The sequence below is a fragment of the Hippichthys cyanospilos genome, chromosome 18, assembly GCF_059441005.1.
Source record: "Hippichthys cyanospilos isolate Australia breed blue-spotted pipefish chromosome 18, RoL_Hcya_1.0, whole genome shotgun sequence".
Taxonomy (NCBI): Eukaryota; Metazoa; Chordata; class Actinopteri; order Syngnathiformes; family Syngnathidae; genus Hippichthys; species Hippichthys cyanospilos.
This window is the reverse complement of record NC_142386.1, coordinates 2,187,521-2,203,980: the sequence shown is the minus strand read 5'-3', so window position 1 is coordinate 2,203,980 and position 16,460 is coordinate 2,187,521. Positions and strand designations below refer to the sequence as shown.

Below are 16,460 nucleotides of genomic sequence, written 5' to 3'. Positions count from 1 at the left end.
CACTACAAAGGCTCCCCTCAATCAGCTGGGACGGAGTACCTATTGCCTCCACAAGAGGCCGCCAGATGCAAACAAGATAGAACCTCAAATCAACAAATAATTTGCCTCAACTTATGTTTTGCTTCCCTGACACGTTGAAGTCACCCAGCATGCTCTGCTGGGCGTGGTCAGATGTTTGAATGACGTTGCAAAAAAAAAAAAAAAAGTCTTGCTTCTTTAGTGCACGCGGCGGGTGTCGGAACTCCTGAGTCACGTCCCGACCCCTCCGCGCGGCTGTTCTTGCCAATCATCCTAAAAATAAACCCCCGTCGTCTCCGCGTGAACGCGTACACGCACTTGACTGCGCAGAAACACCCTGATCGCATTCAAGCGTGCGCGTGCATGACAAGAGTGCTTAGCAAGATCAAAGTCTGCCCCGGACGTGGAGGTTAAAACACCCGACGGCACTTTGACGAGTGAGTGCGCGTGCGGAAGTCCACGCCAATCGCAGGAAAGGACGCGGGCACGCGCCTGGCCTTACCCCTTTGTTGGACTTCCCGAAGAGTGAAGAAAGTCCGGTGCGTGTGCACGCGCGTGCCACCCGAAGAACTTTACAGACTTTTATATCCACGCGGACGGCTTTTGTGTGGCCACGATGACGTCAGTGTGGAAGAGACTCCAGCGTGTCGGCAAAAAAGCTTCCAAGTTTCAGTTTGTTGCTTCCTACCAAGAGTTGCTTCTCGAATGCAAAGAAAAATGGTGAGCGAACGCATACACACAATCATACATATTACATTATGCTGCGCGCACCCGTGTCAGCTGTCAGTGCGTGATCCCTCTTGTTGCTGGCGCAAAACGTTTCACTGAGCCACACCAGGATTATTTGGAAATAAGCGAGAAAATAGCAGTGATAACCGAAATTTTTAGTTTATTTTTAGTAGAAGACATTGTCATGAAGTTTGTTGAAATGTCCTAAACATTATTTTATTGAACAACTTTTCGGATATACGTCATGTATTATTATTTTTTTACATTAAATTGTGCACTATTATCCTCATGTGTACATACTTTCTTCCACTCCATCCATCCCATAATATGAGTCTAATAATAGAGCTTCAATATCACTGCTTTATTACACTATTACTGTTTTCATTGCCAGAAACACAAGTAATTACACAAGTCTCGTTCACTAATAAGAAAAAACAAAAAACATGTTTGCTAAATTAAAACAACTAAGCAATATCATTAGATTATACTGCTTATTATTGGAGAGATCTTAATTAAAAGAGGAACATGTATTTACAATACAATGATACCCGCATTTATCCATTGGTAGGATCATTTTTAAAGGTCTTGTTTCATTAATGTATAGCAGCATTGCTTTTAATCTTTATTCTAATTTTGGTAAAGGTGCTGTTTTTTTTTTTACACTGAATATGTGTTTCGCAGCGACCTCGAGGCAACTGTCGCGTGTGTTGTTCCTCATAAGCGCGCTCGTGAGTCACGTGATTCACAGCGCGATTTCCTCTTTCACTTCCTTTTTTGCGCTGTTTGGTCGGGGTCATCTGAAAGTATCATAACGTGTCATGCGTGAGCTGTCCCAATGTTTTCCATTTAACGGGAACCATACGCAGAACTGGTTTTCCTTTGGGAGCGGAACAGCCGATTCCCGTTCATTTCAAACTCACGCGCTGTCGCGCCCTTTACGTCATCACTCTGAGACACTTCCCTACAATCCAGCATCGCGCGTGCGCAAAGTATAGGTGTGTCAAGGAAAGCAAAGTTCTAAAGACGGGTCTAGGCAAATTAAATGAAATATATGAACTTAAGTCCAGGAGCTGCATTAATGTTGGTTGATTAAAATTATTCTATTGTCAAATATGGAATAAATACGATTAAACGTATTTAGTAAGCCTATCGGGAGTTTTTAACCATGACCTAATTTACGCATGCGCTGTCGAAATGGGCTTTTTGCCGAGCACACAAATTTCGAGAAAGCGTCCTCATGACCATCATGAGTTTGGGCCTCGAGATGATTGTGGGAATTGTACACATAACGTCGTGTGTTCAATGTACACACACACAACTCTTTTGCGTTTGTGCGTGTGCGCAGGCAACCAGACAAGTTGCGTGTGGTTTGGACCCGGAGGAACCGGCGCATGTGCTCCAAGGTGAAACAAGACTGCACACATTTTGTCAACAAAGAAGTTTTTCTTGTGTGGTGAAAACACCCCCCCCCCCCCCCCCAAAAAAAAAATAAAATTAAAAAAAAATGACAATGGTAAATGCAGCACCTCCTGCTGTCCCGATTGAAAAATTGTCAAAATCTTGCACTTTGTCCCTTTAAGAAAAAGAAAGCAACTCCCTGTCTCACAATTTAGCAATAATGTTTCATGTTCCAATCCATTTGCTTTTAAATTAAAAAGAAAACTACCATGTCCCTGCCGCGCCATTCAAAAGCGTGATTTGGTATCGAACCTGCAGAAATATCAGGCCATCCTGCAGGTACACTTCTCCTCAGGAGCCAGGGGCGGAGCTACATGGTGGCCATGGCCAACCCTTAACCAAAAAAAACTTATATATCTGATATCTGGTTTGTTTGCTATGTTCACATGCATTAATTTTTCAACTTATTTATATGAGCTGAATATTTTTGTGTGTGTATAGCTGCACAGTTGGCAGCCTGGAATCAAGAACCCGTACAGAGGGATGGTGGTGTGGCCCGTCCCGGAGAACGTGGACATCTCTGTGACGCTTTTCAAGGTAGCCGGCAGCCTGCAAATTGCGGAACAGATGTGGATTCGTGTTGTGATGTGTGTTTTTGTATCTTCAGGAAGCGGGTGCCGATGCATTTGAGGACAAAGAGTGGACCTTCGTCATTGAGGGTGTGAGTACTGTACGCTGTGGTTGCTATGGACACATCTGCAACATAGCATCTTATAGAAACTATCTTGTTGCTTTTGTTCCTGTAACTGTTCCTCTGCTAGCCTCTAGACTGGAATGTCGTTCCTCTGACTGCATTTCTGACTTTTTCCACATCTATTCCCATGACCAGTCTCTGACTAGAGAACCTCCTTTTGCTGTTCCTTTCACGGTTCTCTGACTCTTCCTCTTCCCACCAATCAACCAGAATATTCCTTGAGCTGTTCATACGACTGTTTCTCCGGGTGCACCTCAAACTCAGTTTACTCGCTTCTCTGCACACTACCGGATCAGAACAGCTCTTCAACTGATCCACTAGTCGTTCCTCAACACGCCGCTGGTGACAACCAAGTGCGGTATCCCTGACTCTTCTGACCGTTCCTCTGCCGGGCACCTGTAGACATTATGCCGACCAGTTGACCAAGTGATTCCTTCAGCTGTTCCTCTGACCCCTCTGCATACCAGTCGACTTGATCATTCTTCCAGTTGTTCCTCTGACTCTTTTGCACGCAAGTCGACGAGTTCGTTCTTTCAGCCGTTCCTATGACTGTTCCACTGACAGTCACAGGAACAGCTGAAGAAATTCATTCAGAGGAGTCATCAGAGTCTGACTCCTCTGCATGCCAGATGCCCAGGTCATGGCTTCTCCTGTTCTCCTGACTATTCCTCTGACTCCTCTGCATACAAGTTGTCCAGCTAATTCTCTCAGCTTTTTTTTTTGACTGTACCGCGTGATTCTGCAGGAGAGCAAAGGCCACCGTAAAGTTCTGGCGTCGGCTGCCATCAACCTAAAGAATTACGCCAGCGTGACGCCAACGCAGACGGACATCAGGCTGCCGCTAAAGCCGCTATCTGTCAAAGTGGTGGAGGCGGAGCTCAAACTGTCGCTGTCCTGCATCTTTGTCCGCGAGGGAAAAGCCACGTGAGTAGCCATGCGCAGCATAGCTTAGCCACACAGAGCCAAAGGCTAGCAACAATCGTATCAAGTGCAGCCGAGTTAAGCTAATGTTAGCTATTTTTAGCGACGAAGACATGCAGAGTCTTGCCAGTCTGATGAGCGTCAAACCCGACGTGGCCAACATGGACGACTTCAACGAGAGTGACGAGGAAGGCGACGGCAAGTCCGTCAGCGGCGCCGCTGGTAAACTCCGGCGTCGAAGCTCTCCTTTCACTTTCCTTTAGCTCACTTCTCTCCTCTTTCTCTACTCCGGGCCACGCAGCTGTTCCACGCACACTTACACGCCCCAATCGCCCCGCCCCTCCACCACCTGAACCCACACACACGCCAGGTAGCTTCTTGCTGTTGCATGTTCAATCCAAGTAATACAAGAAGACACTGTTTTTCTGACGGTTCTTGGTTCCTTTAAATGTTCCTCTGACTGTTTTAATATCGGATCATGTTACCGGTCTTCTCACTGTTCCTCAGTCAGCCCGCCATAGCAATCCTCTGCCTGTTCTTGTGAATGCTCCTCTGACTGATCATTTGATTCGTCACTGACTTGACTATGAAATTGTGTGACTGTTCTTTGGAATGCCTCACTTGAATTTTTCCCCCTGACCGAGTTCCTTTGACAGCCGCCTTGACTGTCCCGCAAACTGTTCTTCTAACTGATCTTATGGCTGCTTCTCTGACTGTTCCTGCGCACACCACCTTAACTCAAACGCCTCTGACTGTTCCTCCTCCGCCTGTTAAATTAACACATCTTTAAACCACCTTTTTTCTGCTCTTTTTTGTTTTTCTTGACCTATCATCCCATCATTCACCCATCAATCATCCAAGGGGGCGGTCCACCCAACTTCGCCCTGCTCTCCCGCCCCCCTCTGCCCATTGGCTCCGCCCAGCTCTCTGGGACATCGTCTCCATCATGTCTCCCACCCCTTCCCCTCATAGTTCCGCCGCCACCTCCGTCGCTGCCTGCCATCTTCCAGGGAAAAGGTAGCTGGAGGCTGGTGTGCTGTCACTCACAAACGTTGACTCATTCCACAATCTCCGATGTCTACCGTATTTGTTACGGTTTGCGATGCAATTTGATCATTTATTAATGTGCCGTCTTGCCCGCAAACCAGACAATAGTTTTTTGTAATAATGTGTTCTGTGCACTTCCACTTTTCAACTTCACTCGCTTCGTTCGCACTTCTCGAAAATAATTTCGACCGTACAGCTACCTAACATAAAGTTCGCATCTGACGTACATGTTAGCACATCCTTAGCACTTTAGCAATGACATCAAACAGGAAGCACTTGGCATGACCCCAAACTAAACCACTCTCCCTTGCTAAGTTTTGTTGTCGTTTCGCTCATTTTCTTGTCTTCCGGTGTGCAGCTGCTGTGTCATATGAGCGGAGACCCCCGATGGTCCAAACTTCAACTGACATCGGCGGTGTGTCCGGTAGGTGTCACGGTGATGCTGGTGGCCTCTCCGGTAATGACGTCTCCGTCCTTTCATTTGCATTTATATTTGTTTTGTTTGCGCCTTAGGTGGGACACAAGTTTTCAAAGCGCAAGTGATAAGGTCGGTGGGCCGCCCCTCATCTCCTTCACCCTTTGCCACTCAAGCTCCACCAGGTAATGCTGTGTTCAGCTATTTCATTCACTGTACGACTGTAAAAAAAAAAAAAAAAATTACCTTGAACATACAGTGATCCCGCGCTACTAAGTGCCTCACCTAACATGAGTTGCAGATTTTTTTTATCTCATTTAAAAAAAAAAAAGCTATATTCCATTGTGAAGGTTCCCTTCATGCCAGACAGACGAGTTAACTGTAAACGCACATGCCACGGGCACTTCTCGTATATTGAAGTGACTGTTGGGAGCTTTATTTAGAAAAGTCCTCGTATTGCTGCTAGAAAAATGGAGAGAAAAAAAAGAGAGCGATTGTGATACAACATAAGCATTGTTCCTCACGCGACCTATCACACATATTTGTATATCTTATCAAATATCCCAACAATGTCTTTTTTTTTTTTTTTCCTCAGCGCCATCTTCTGCCTGTCCCTCGGCTGACGACGTGATCGCCGTGCCATTGCTCAGTCGTCCCGACCTGGACGCCCTCGGCGAGCCCGCCGCGACGGCACTCGGCCCACCCGTGCTGCGGGCCCCCCCGCCTCCCTCCTCCAGCAGCCCGTCTGCAGGTACAACCTGAAAAAATATTCGACTACCACCAGCACTGAAACACACTGCCATAGCGGCTTTAAGTGTGTTTTGAAAATATTACCATTGCAAAACATGATGCACAGTTTTAACCTTTGCTGAAAGGAAATTGTTGAAAATTGTGATTACCATTTGCTTTTTCTCATTCAGGCTATGTGTAATTTCATATTACAACCATGGAAGGTTTCTAGATGAAAAAATGTCAGGAATTTTGCCACCTTCGTTACTTGCCTTATCACAAGTGTTTGGCATTTTGTTCACACGCAGGCGCCGTGGCCGAGTCGGAGGCACCCCCTGTTGCTACGGCAATGATGCCAGATGCAACTAATTGTACGACGGCTGCCGGTGACAATGCGACATCCGGACAACCAATTACATCGCAGGACTCCAAGGTGGCCAAGCAGGAGACGCTAGTGAAGGACAGGTGCGGCTAGATATATACGCATGCACGCGCACACACCCACACACACACAGGTGTGAGCTCCATCATGGCTGTGTGCTTAGCATTCAAGCTAACGCCATGCTAACACACACTAATGTTTCTGAGTTGGCCCGCTCCCTGCTGCAACTTTTATGCCCTTTCATTTGGCTTTGGTCCTCCTCCTGCCTGGCCCGCTTCCTTTCAGCCCAACAGTGAGTCCGACCTGATCTCCGCTTTTTATGTCCCCCAGTCCCAGCCAATCACAATCCGAGCTAATCATAGCTCCGCCTCCTCCATGGCCTTTTGCTTGTTGTGAAAGCTCCACCCCTCAGCACCCCTCCACCAGCGTCCTGGCGGCTTTTATCACCCCCAAGCAGACCCGTCTCCACTCTGACAAGGAGGCCGACCCCCTCGGTCGCCATGCGGAGGCGGGACGACAAACACTCGGGAGCCAATCGGAAGACTGCTTTGTGGAGCGGGACCCGAGTGGGTGAGTTTGGAAAACAATTAGAAAAAATAAGAGATGATGGAGAGGAATAGAGCAGAAGAGAGAGAGAGATGCAAAGATAGAAAAAATAGAGGGGGACGAGGAGAGAAGGAGCAGATTGAGCCATTTTCTTTTTCCCGCTCTGCAGCCTCCAGCCGAAGGAGACTTTCACCCGGCTTTCTGCCCTGGAGGAGCTGGGGGAAGAAGCAATAGAGGAGAAGCAGAAAGAGCAGGAGGAGAAGCAGAAAGAGCAGGAGGAGAAGGACAGGAGGTGGAGGGAGCATGAGAAAGAGAAGAGGAGACTGCTGGAGGAGGAGAAGAGGCGGCTTTTTGAGGAGCAGGAGGAGCTGAGGAAACTGAAGGAGAGGAGGAGGCAGGAGGAGGAGAGGCTCCTCCAGGAGAAGAGAGAGCGGGACAACAGGCTGCGGCAAGAGGAGGAGAGGATGAGGAAGAGAGAGGAGGCTGCGGCAGCGGACAGGAGGAGAGAGGAGGAGAAGAGACTCAGGCAGGCTCACGAGGAGGAGGCCAGACTTGTGAGGATGAGAAAAGAAGCGGAGGAAAGGAGGATGAAGGAGGAACACCGACGGAGGAGGGAAGAGGAAATTCGTTGGATGCTGAAACAAGAGAAGGAGGAGGCGGAAAAAAAACGCTTACGACTGCTTGAGCAAGATGAAGAAAGGCGCAAGAGACGGAAGAAAGAGGAGGAATCCAAAGAAGAGGAGAGAAGGAGAGAAGATGAGAAGGAGATGCAAAGACTCAGAAATGAGGAACGAATGATGGAGATGAAGAAAAGGGAGGAGAGAAACAGAGAGGAAGCAAGAAAGAAAATGGAAGACGAGGAGAGAAAGAGATGTGAAGAGGAGAGGAGGATTAAGATGGAAAAAGAGCAAGAGATGCAAAGATTGAGAGAAGAGAAAGCAAGGATGGAGAAAAAGAATAAAGAAGAAAGAGAGGAAGATGAGGAAAGGGAGAGAAAGACCAGGGATGAGGACGCGAGGAAGAAGGTAGAAGAGGAGAGGATGAAAAGCAAGGAAGAGGAGCAAACGAGGAGCGAGGAGGAGCAGGAGCAAAAAGTCAAGGCAGAGAAGGAGATGCAGGGATTGCGGAAGGAGAATGAGAGGATTGAGACCAAAAAAAGGGAGGAAGAGGAGAGACAGAAAGAGGAAGAACAAAAAAGAAAGGAGGAAGAGGACCAAAAGAGGAGAGAGGAGGAAGAGAGGGTAAAAGCAGAGGAGATGCAGAGACTGAGAGAGGAGAATGAAAGAATTGAGAGCAAAAAGAGGGAGGAAGAGGAGAGACGGAAAGAGGAAGAACAAAAAAGAAAGGAGGAAGAGGAGCGAAAGAGGAGAGAGGAGGAGGAGAGGATAAAAGCAGAAGAGATGCAGAGACTGAGAGAGGAGAATGAAAGAATTGAGAGCAAAAAGAGGGAGGAAGAGGAGAGACGGAAAGAGGAAGAACAAAAAAGAAAGGAGGAAGAGGAGCGAAAGAGGAGAGAGGAAGAGGAGAGGGTAAAAGCAGAAGAGATGCAGAGACTAAGGGAGGAGAATGAAAGAATTGAGAGCAAAAAGAGGGAGGAAGAGGAGAGACGGAAAGAGGAAGAACAAAAAAGAAAGGAGGAAGAGGAGCGAAAGAGGAGAGAGGAGGAGGAGAGGGTAAAAGCAGAAGAGATGCAGAGACTGAGGGAGGAGAATGAAAGAATTGAGAGCAAAAAACGGGAGGAAAAGAAGAGACGGAAAGAGGAAGAACAAAAAAGAAAGGAGGAAGAGGAGCGAAAGAGGAGAGAGGAAGAGGAGAGGGTAAAAGCAGAAGAGATGCAGAGACTAAGGGAGGAGAATGAAAGAATTGAGAGCAAAAAGAGGGAGGAAGAGGAGAGACGGAAAGAGGAAGAACAAAAAAGAAAGGAGGAAGAGGAGCGAAAGAGGAGAGAGGAGGAGGAGAGGGTAAAAGCAGAAGAGATGCAGAGACTGAGGGAGGAGAATGAAAGAATTGAGAGCAAAAAACGGGAGGAAAAGAAGAGACGGAAAGAGGAAGAACAAAAAAGAAAGGAGAAAGAGGAGCGAAAGAGGAGAGAGGAAGAGAGGGTAAAAGCAGAGGAGATGCAGAGACTGAGGGAGGAGAATGAAAGAATTGAGAGCAAAAAGAGGGAAGAAGACGAGAGACGGAAAGAGGAAGAACAAAAAAGAAAGGAAGAAGAGGAGCGAAAAAGGAGAGAGGAGGAGGAGAGGGTAAAAGCAGAGGAGATGCAGAGACTGAGGGAGGAGAATGAAAGAATTGAGAGCAAAAAAAGGGAGGAAGAGGAGATACAGAAAGAACAAAAAAGAAAAGAGGAAGAGGAGAGAGTCAAAGCAGAGGAGGAGATGCAGCGTCAGAGAGAGGAGAAAGATAGGATTGAGAGCAAAAAAAGGGAGGAAGAGGAGAGGAAGAGGAAAGAGAACGAGCAGGAACAAAAATGGAAGGAAGACGAGAGACGCAAACAGGAGGAACAAAAAATAAAAGAGGAGCGAAAGAGGAGAGAAGAGGAGCAGAAGCAGAGAGTCAAGGCAGAGAAGGACGTACAGAGATTGAGAGAGGAGAAACAAAACATTGAGAGAGAAAAAGAAGAGATGGGGAGTCTGTTGGCCGAGGAACAAAGAAAGCAAAATGAGGAGCAAAAGAGGAGGGATGATGAGGAGCAGAGCGTCAAGGAGGAAAAGGAAAGGATTGGGAGGGAAAAAAGGGAGGAAAAGGAGAGGCAGATAGAGGAAGACGGAACAAGAAAGGAAGAGGAGAGGAGTCGCCAGGAGGAGCAACTTAGTACGCTTCATCTCTCTTTGCTGGATATCACCTGGCAAACAGCCCCAAGTTTCAGCCAATCAGGAGAGACGCAGCCAGCCAATCAGCGGTGAGTTTGGCATTCTGCTGAAAACACTGTCCAGTAAAGCTCTACTGACATTGGACAGTTCTACGGATGCCCTGAAAAGCTCTCAAACACTAAAAACACAAAAACTCTCACACAGGTGTCCAACCTAAGGCTCGGGGGCCACATCTGGCCCATTGCATCATTTCACGAGGCTCGCCGAGCAAATCGCCGTCCTTGCTGAAACTCTTATTCTAATGTACTCATTTCAAAACTAGTACGCTATCAATTTGTTTGCGTAATAATAATAAAGGAACAATCAAACGTTTACTTACCACATGGGAAATCGCGAAGTTTCACAGTTATGTTCCACGGACCCTCTCGGAAGTTGACCTGTCCGCTTGTTTTGTCCCGCAGTTGCGAGGCGACGTCAGCTGAACAGAACCGGCAAAGTTCTGACAGCTCATTTGAGGTCCAAGCGGACCGAGTGGCGGAGACGCCATCCCAGTCGGCGTCCTCAGGTGGGATGGCGGCACCAGAACCGGAGCGCAGCCCCGTAGACGCAGCGCAGCTCAGTCTGGTCGCTCGGCTGCGTCTGGCCGCCAAGGAGCAGGAGGAGGAACGAGAGGAGAGGAAGAGGAGAGAAGAAGAAGACAGGGAGAAGGAAGAGAAGCAAGTAGAGGAGAAGAGGGGAGAAGAAATAAGGGCAGAGGAGGAGGCCAAGAAACAAGGAAAAGAGGAACAAGAGAAAGGGAGTGGGGAAGAAGTAGAACGGAAGGAAGAAGGGAGAAGCGAGCTGACGGATGAGATGAACAGAGAGGAGAAGCAAGGAAGTGAAGAACCTAAAGTGAAGAAAAGCGTGAGAGGAGGACAACAGGGGGTGAAGCACACTAAGGAGAAGAAAGTGCAAGGCTTTCAAAAAGTCATCGGCGGCCAATCGGAAATGGGACCCCCTCTCAAGGAGGCGGAGCTTGATGACATTGCGTATGAGGAGCAGCGTGATGAAATTCACCTCAAAGCACCCGAAATCAGAAATCTCACCGATGCTACTCATTTGAATCTTGGTTTTCCTCGTCCTTCTGGTCTTCCCAGCGCTCCTGATCATCTGAGTCTTGGTCCTCTTGGTCATGTCGGTAATCTAGGTCTTTCTGATCCTTCTGCTCCTTCTGCCGAGCTTGGTTCTTCTAGTCCCCCCGGTGCGCCCAGTTCTCCTGATCCTCGTGATGATTTGGCTCGCGGCGGTTCTTCGATTCCTCCCGGTCTTCCCGGCGAGGTTGGTACGCCCGGCCTCGCCGCTCTTCCGGGTCAGGCCTCACTTGTCCATCAGGACGCCGGTGCCGATGCGGAGGAAGTGGAGTTCGAACCGGGTCACGAGGATCTGGGCTCCGTATGGCTGGCCGAGCTCTACATGGGGGGCCGCGCTGGAGGGTGAGTGCTGGTGCCCGCTCACATGTGGCGCCGCCATCTTTGGGTTTCCGCCAACGTGCCGTTGGTCTTCGTGGTCTTCGTGTTCGTTGTTTTGTCTTACGGTGAAGTGGACGTGCTTTGTGTGATGGCCTGCATGCGACACTGTAGAGACGGTGGACCACCGCCGGGTTTGGGACGAGAACCGTTGCCAAAATCGGACACTGCTTGTTAAGAGTTGCTTAAATCCTGCTGAGGGACAGCCTATTCGTCCGTGTCCACTGATGCGGACGTTTGTTTTCAAACTCTTTCGACCCGTTGATCCTACCCTACTAATTCCCAGCGTCCTCAGTCGAGGACATCCTGGTGTCTCAATTGGTGGGATGCTATTAACTTTGTTGTCTTCCTGAGACAAAATGGACACAACAGTGGACACAAATAAATGTTGGAACTAGACTTTGTGAAACATCTTTGCTGCTGTTTATAAAATAAAAAACTCCTTCTCCGCTTTTCTGCAGATCTTCTGCCAGCCATCGTGATGATAGTGATGCCCCACAAAATGGCCTCACGCGCAAAGATCAACGCGCAAGCGTCCAGCACGGTCAAACCCAAATGGCCGCCGCGTGCCAGAGTAGCGACGCCAAGGCACGCCCTTTCAGCGTGGACCGTGCCACCAAGCAGCAACATCTGCTGGAGGAAGAGCGGCTCCTATTGGATAGGATCCAGGTTATGTCTTCAGACACGCCCCCTAACGGCAGGAAGATCCTGGTTCCCGCCCCGGGGGAGATCCGGGATACGGAGACGGATGGCGCACGGCGATCGGCCGAGTCGTCGTCGGGAGAATGCTTGTAAGTTGCCGTGGCGACGTGCCCTCGAGGGGATCGTGAGGTTCTTTGCGCGGGTCAGGTCTTCGAGGCGTTCCTTCCCGGCTGGGCCAATCAGAGAGGAGGCCGATGGAAAAGACGGCGAAGACGAGGACGGCGAGGTAAACGCCGAGGCGGCGACGGCCAGCAAAATGCTAAGACGCTAACGCGCCATACGGCAGGGCGCGGTGAGCTCCAGCCAATCGCTGCTGCGGTGGTGTCAGGAGGTGACGGCCGGCTACGCGGGGGTCAAGGTCAGCGACTTCGCCGCCTCCTGGAGGAACGGCCTGACGTTGTGCGCCATCCTGCATCACTTCCACCCCCAACTCATGTAAGCCGCGTCAGCCCCCGGGAGTGGTTTGCCGCCCGCCCGTCACGCTCTTTTTGTCCCCTCAGAGATTTTGCCCAGTTGAAAGAACACGACATGGAATTGAACAACAAGAAAGTGAGTGACCTCGCTACCGATGATGTCATCACTGTTTTTTTTTTTTTTTGCTTAAAGTTTCAGTGGCTGATATTGGGAGATTGACCTTTTGATTTTTTTTATCTTTGGTGACCACAATTCTTTGTATGTCAACTTTGACGTACAGTAAGTGTGTGCATTTCGATTTTTGCGGCGCGTACTTCCCGCCAGGCCTTGTCCGCCTTGGAGTCGGTGGGCGTGCCCCGCCTCCTGGAGCCGTCCGACATGGTGGCGCTCCCCCTTCCGGACCGCCTCATGGTGATGACGTACGCCAGCCAGCTGCGGAGTCACTTCGCGCGCGCCCAGAGCCCCGCCGTCGCTGCCGCGCCCGACGAGGGAGGCGCCACAACGCTGGTCCCGCCCCCTCGAGCCAAGAAGCCGCTCCGAGGTTGGCCTGCACAAATCCAATCGTGATGTTCAGTGAAACCTTCAAGTTAAATGGTCAAACGGGGATTGGCGCGATGCCATCGCTAAACTTTGAGACTGTTCCTAATTATTTCTTGCAGAAGAGGCCACGCCTACTGGCCCACAGGTGAGCGCCGCACGCGACCTGCTCTTTTTTTCTTTTTGTCTTTCTTCTTGCGTGACGCTCGCAGTGTTCTAACAGGACGACGGGCAACCCATGGACGAGTCGACGGAAAGCTACCAGGAGCAAGGTCGGAAATTCTCGCCACCTGTGCACACGCGTCAAAAGCCGCCATTTGTTTGACTGCACAAATGCGTGTGTGCGTGCACGCGCAGAGTCCCAGCGCGTTCAGGACACGAGTCAGTACGTGCTGAGCGAGATGGCGGCCTTGGAGTCGGAACAAAAGCACGTGGATAGCAGGGCGACGGTGGTGGAGCGACGCCTCAGGAGCCTCATGGAAAGCGGTGAGATACACACACACACACCTACACTTGCGGGCGTGTAAGACTGTGTGTGACCTGACAGGAAGTGACCGCGCTGAGGAGGAGCGCCTGATTCAGGAGTGGTTCACGCTGGTCAACAAGAAGAACGCCTTGATACGGAGACAGGACCGCCTGGAACTGCTGTAGGTCATATGATCACCATGATGATGATGATGGAGATGATGATGACGACCGCGTTGTTGAAAACGACAGGCAGGAGGAGCAGGACCTGGAGAGACGCTTCGAGCTGCTGACTCGAGAGTTACGAGCCACCATGGCCATGGAAGGTCAGCTGACGCCCGCCAATTTACCTGATTTCATCTGACCCTCAGTTGGTGTGTGTGTGTGTGTGTGTGTGTGTGTGTGTTTGCGCAGATTGGCAGAAGTCCAACGCCCAGCGAGAGCGTGAGCAGCTCCTCCTGCACGAGTTGGTATCTCTGGTCAACCAGCGTGATGAGGTCATCAGAAACATGGACGCCAAGGAGCGAGGGTGCGTTGGCAACCGCTTCCAGTGTGTGTGTGTGTGTTGACATAAGAGATAGAGCAACATGTATTTTTTCAGCGCCAATACCCATACTTATTATATTAATAGTCAGGGAGGCCAAGAAATTATATTTGAACCCCCTTTAAGTGACGTTTATTGTATATATTTACAGATTGTATTGATTTATTTCACTCATTCGCTGCCATTTGCGACTAAAGACGTCAAAGGACCCTTTTAAGTATCTGGTATTGAATGTCTGGACTCTAAAAAAAAAAAAAAAGAAAAAGTGATAATACATCCCTGGCATTGAGTGATTTACGTATCTGGGATTGAAAGTCTGGACTCTTTAAAAAAAAAAAAAAAGTGAAAATATGTCCCTGCCTTTGAATGAGTTAAAGAGCCAGAAACGAATGAGTTAATATTAGATTGTAGATCTGTCATTATCTTTTTTTTTTAAATCACTCATCGATTATTCCTTGTTCGATCTTCCTACGTGTAAATTTTTAAACCAACAATATGCTAACTGGTTAGCAATCACGATTAGCATTAGCGTGTTAGCAATGAACTCTTACCGTCAACGAACTAGCATTTCGCACCATTTTCTATGTAAACGACACATGTAATAGTTCCGCGAAAAGCTTCCCCGTAAGAGTACAAGTAAAGAAATCGGTTTTGATGCTTAAGATTAGGAGCTAGCTGACCCCACTAAGATAGTAAGACAAACGTGTGTGTGTGTGTGCGCACGCTTCAGGGCACTGGAAGAAGACGAGCGTCTGGAGCGCGGCCTAGCGATGAGGAGGAAAAAGTACAACGATAAGGACAAGTGTGTCCTGCAGTGACACGTGTCCAAAAACACGTCACCGCAGTTTGCAGCTCACGCCGCTCTTTATTTATTTGCGCGAGAAATGTTTTTTTTTGTTTTGTTTTTTTCTAGTGAGTGTGTGTCAGTTGATCAGATGTTGATAATGAGCTGGACTCATCACGCTTTTTAATGCCACGAAGGGTAAATTATGTTTTTCTTTTCAAATGAAGAGCAAATGACTGGAATTGGAAAATGAATTAACATATAAACGGGTGGAATCGTACCTTTGGCGCATTGGGAATTCCATTTCGTATGATTGTTTTTTTTTTGGGGGGGGGGTTGGTCGGGTTTCCAAAGCAACATAAAAGCCACTGATGTTGTGTTCGATGAAAAGCTCCAAAAAGTAGAATTTACATGATAATGATGAGCCCTTTAAAATGTGTTGTTGTGACTTTTTTTTTTTTGCAAGATTTTTGTTTTACAGATTATCATTTAGTGAAGCAATTCCCCACAATTTTAAACCCAGATGATATTACACAATCTAATTGAATGATTTAACAGTAAAGTTTTGTTTTCAAATTAAGAGCAAATGAATTGGAGCAAAGCAATTTATAGCTCAATTGTTTTCTAGTGATTATTTTGCAACGATTAAAATAATTACATTAAAAAAATATATTTTTTCATTTTGTTTTAAAATGTATTAAAAAAATGTAAACGTTTTATACAAATGTACATTGTCAAGAGAGAACATTTTCTGGCAAAGGAGCCACGAATATAAGTCCAATGATATGACAGCATTTATTTTAGAATTTTTAGAATTGTACTTTGATTTTGCACATTGACTGCGTGCTAAGTGAGTTGAGGCCACCAGGGGGCGTCAAACACAATGACAGACAAGATGCACGTTTGACTCGCATGCACGAACAACACACGCAGTCTCACACACTTGGACTCTCTCTCACACACACACACACAGGGTCACCCCCTCTCCCACAGTGAGAAAGTGACGAGGCAATATTTCATAAGAATTGAAATATCTCGCGGAAAAAAAAAAGCGTGCGGTCGATGTCCATGTGTGCGCGAGTCACATGACGGCTGGGAAACAAAGAAGAAAAAGCGTGGCGGCGCCAGGAGCAACAAGCTAATCCTCAACAGGCCTGCAAGAAAGATGGGAGGACGGAAAAAAGGGGGGGAGGACGGCTCGAGATGGGACTAATGAACTCCACGTAAACAATGTGAACATTCCTCTTTGCGGGACCTTCTCTCGTCTCCGTGACGACGATTTCGACCTCCGACACCTTTGAGCCGCCAACAAACACAAGTCGGCAACGCGACATGCATTTCCTGGCTAAAATTGCACAATTGGATCAAAGCGGACCGGATTTGCTCCGTTGACTGAGTCTACATGCACGTCCTCCTGAGAGATAGCTTATTTATTTGTGTCCATTTTGTCTCAGCCGGGCAACAAAACGAGTTGCATCCAAGTCAAACGCGCTTCAAACAGGGCGGGGAAATTATTTGTGGAGACAACACTGTCTTTCATTTGATTTTGTCCACACTGATAAAAACATCCATTGCTTTTCTAGAGCTGCCTAAACATTTGGGTTGAAAATATCACAATTTTGGGTTAGAAAAAGAGGAATATTAGAGTTAGCACGACAAGCGTTCGGGTTGTCTCGTGTTTTAGGTTGTTTGGTGCGAAACAACCCAAAAAGATGCGTTATTTTTTGTAACTTTTTAAAGTGAACGTCCCATTTTCT

General features: G+C 48.1%; 1 protein-coding gene across 5 annotated transcripts; it reads left to right on the top strand.

The window, feature by feature from the left end:
- The first annotated feature begins 62 nt into the window (after positions 1-62).
- Positions 63-14,983, top strand: LOC148408398 (uncharacterized). 5 transcript variants are annotated; one of them, XM_088440416.1, is made up of 27 exons: positions 63-738; positions 2,093-2,150; positions 2,647-2,742; positions 2,813-2,866; positions 3,645-3,823; positions 3,924-4,042; positions 4,122-4,190; positions 4,682-4,837; positions 5,226-5,291; positions 5,381-5,467; positions 5,878-6,033; positions 6,320-6,476; positions 6,724-6,963; positions 7,109-9,841; positions 10,214-11,224; positions 11,719-12,048; positions 12,107-12,185; positions 12,246-12,394; positions 12,460-12,508; positions 12,698-12,914; positions 13,033-13,058; positions 13,134-13,182; positions 13,268-13,396; positions 13,458-13,557; positions 13,628-13,701; positions 13,790-13,904; positions 14,650-14,983. In XM_088440416.1, exons 1-27 carry the CDS (start codon positions 635-637, stop codon positions 14,735-14,737), a joined length of 6,690 nt encoding a protein of 2,229 aa, XP_088296542.1. In that variant the 5' UTR covers positions 63-634; the 3' UTR covers positions 14,738-14,983. The 5 variants fall into 5 exon arrangements, with proteins under 5 accessions (XP_088296542.1, XP_088296543.1, XP_088296544.1 ...); XM_088440417.1 differs by lacking the exon at positions 4,122-4,190; XM_088440418.1 differs by lacking the exon at positions 4,682-4,837.
- Positions 14,984-16,460: the final 1,477 nt, after the last annotated feature.

Bases quoted from the DNA above. Each gene is read 5' to 3' on its own strand.
- LOC148408398 (XM_088440416.1), top strand. From the start codon at position 635: ATGACGTCAGTGTGGAAGAGACTCCAGCGTGTCGGCAAAAAAGCTTCC. The intron at 6,034-6,319 runs GTACAACCTGAA...GTTCACACGCAG, and splicing joins CTCCAGCAGCCCGTCTGCAG to GCGCCGTGGCCGAGTCGGAG. The intron at 13,059-13,133 runs GTGAGCGCCGCA...GTGTTCTAACAG, and splicing joins CCACGCCTACTGGCCCACAG to GACGACGGGCAACCCATGGA.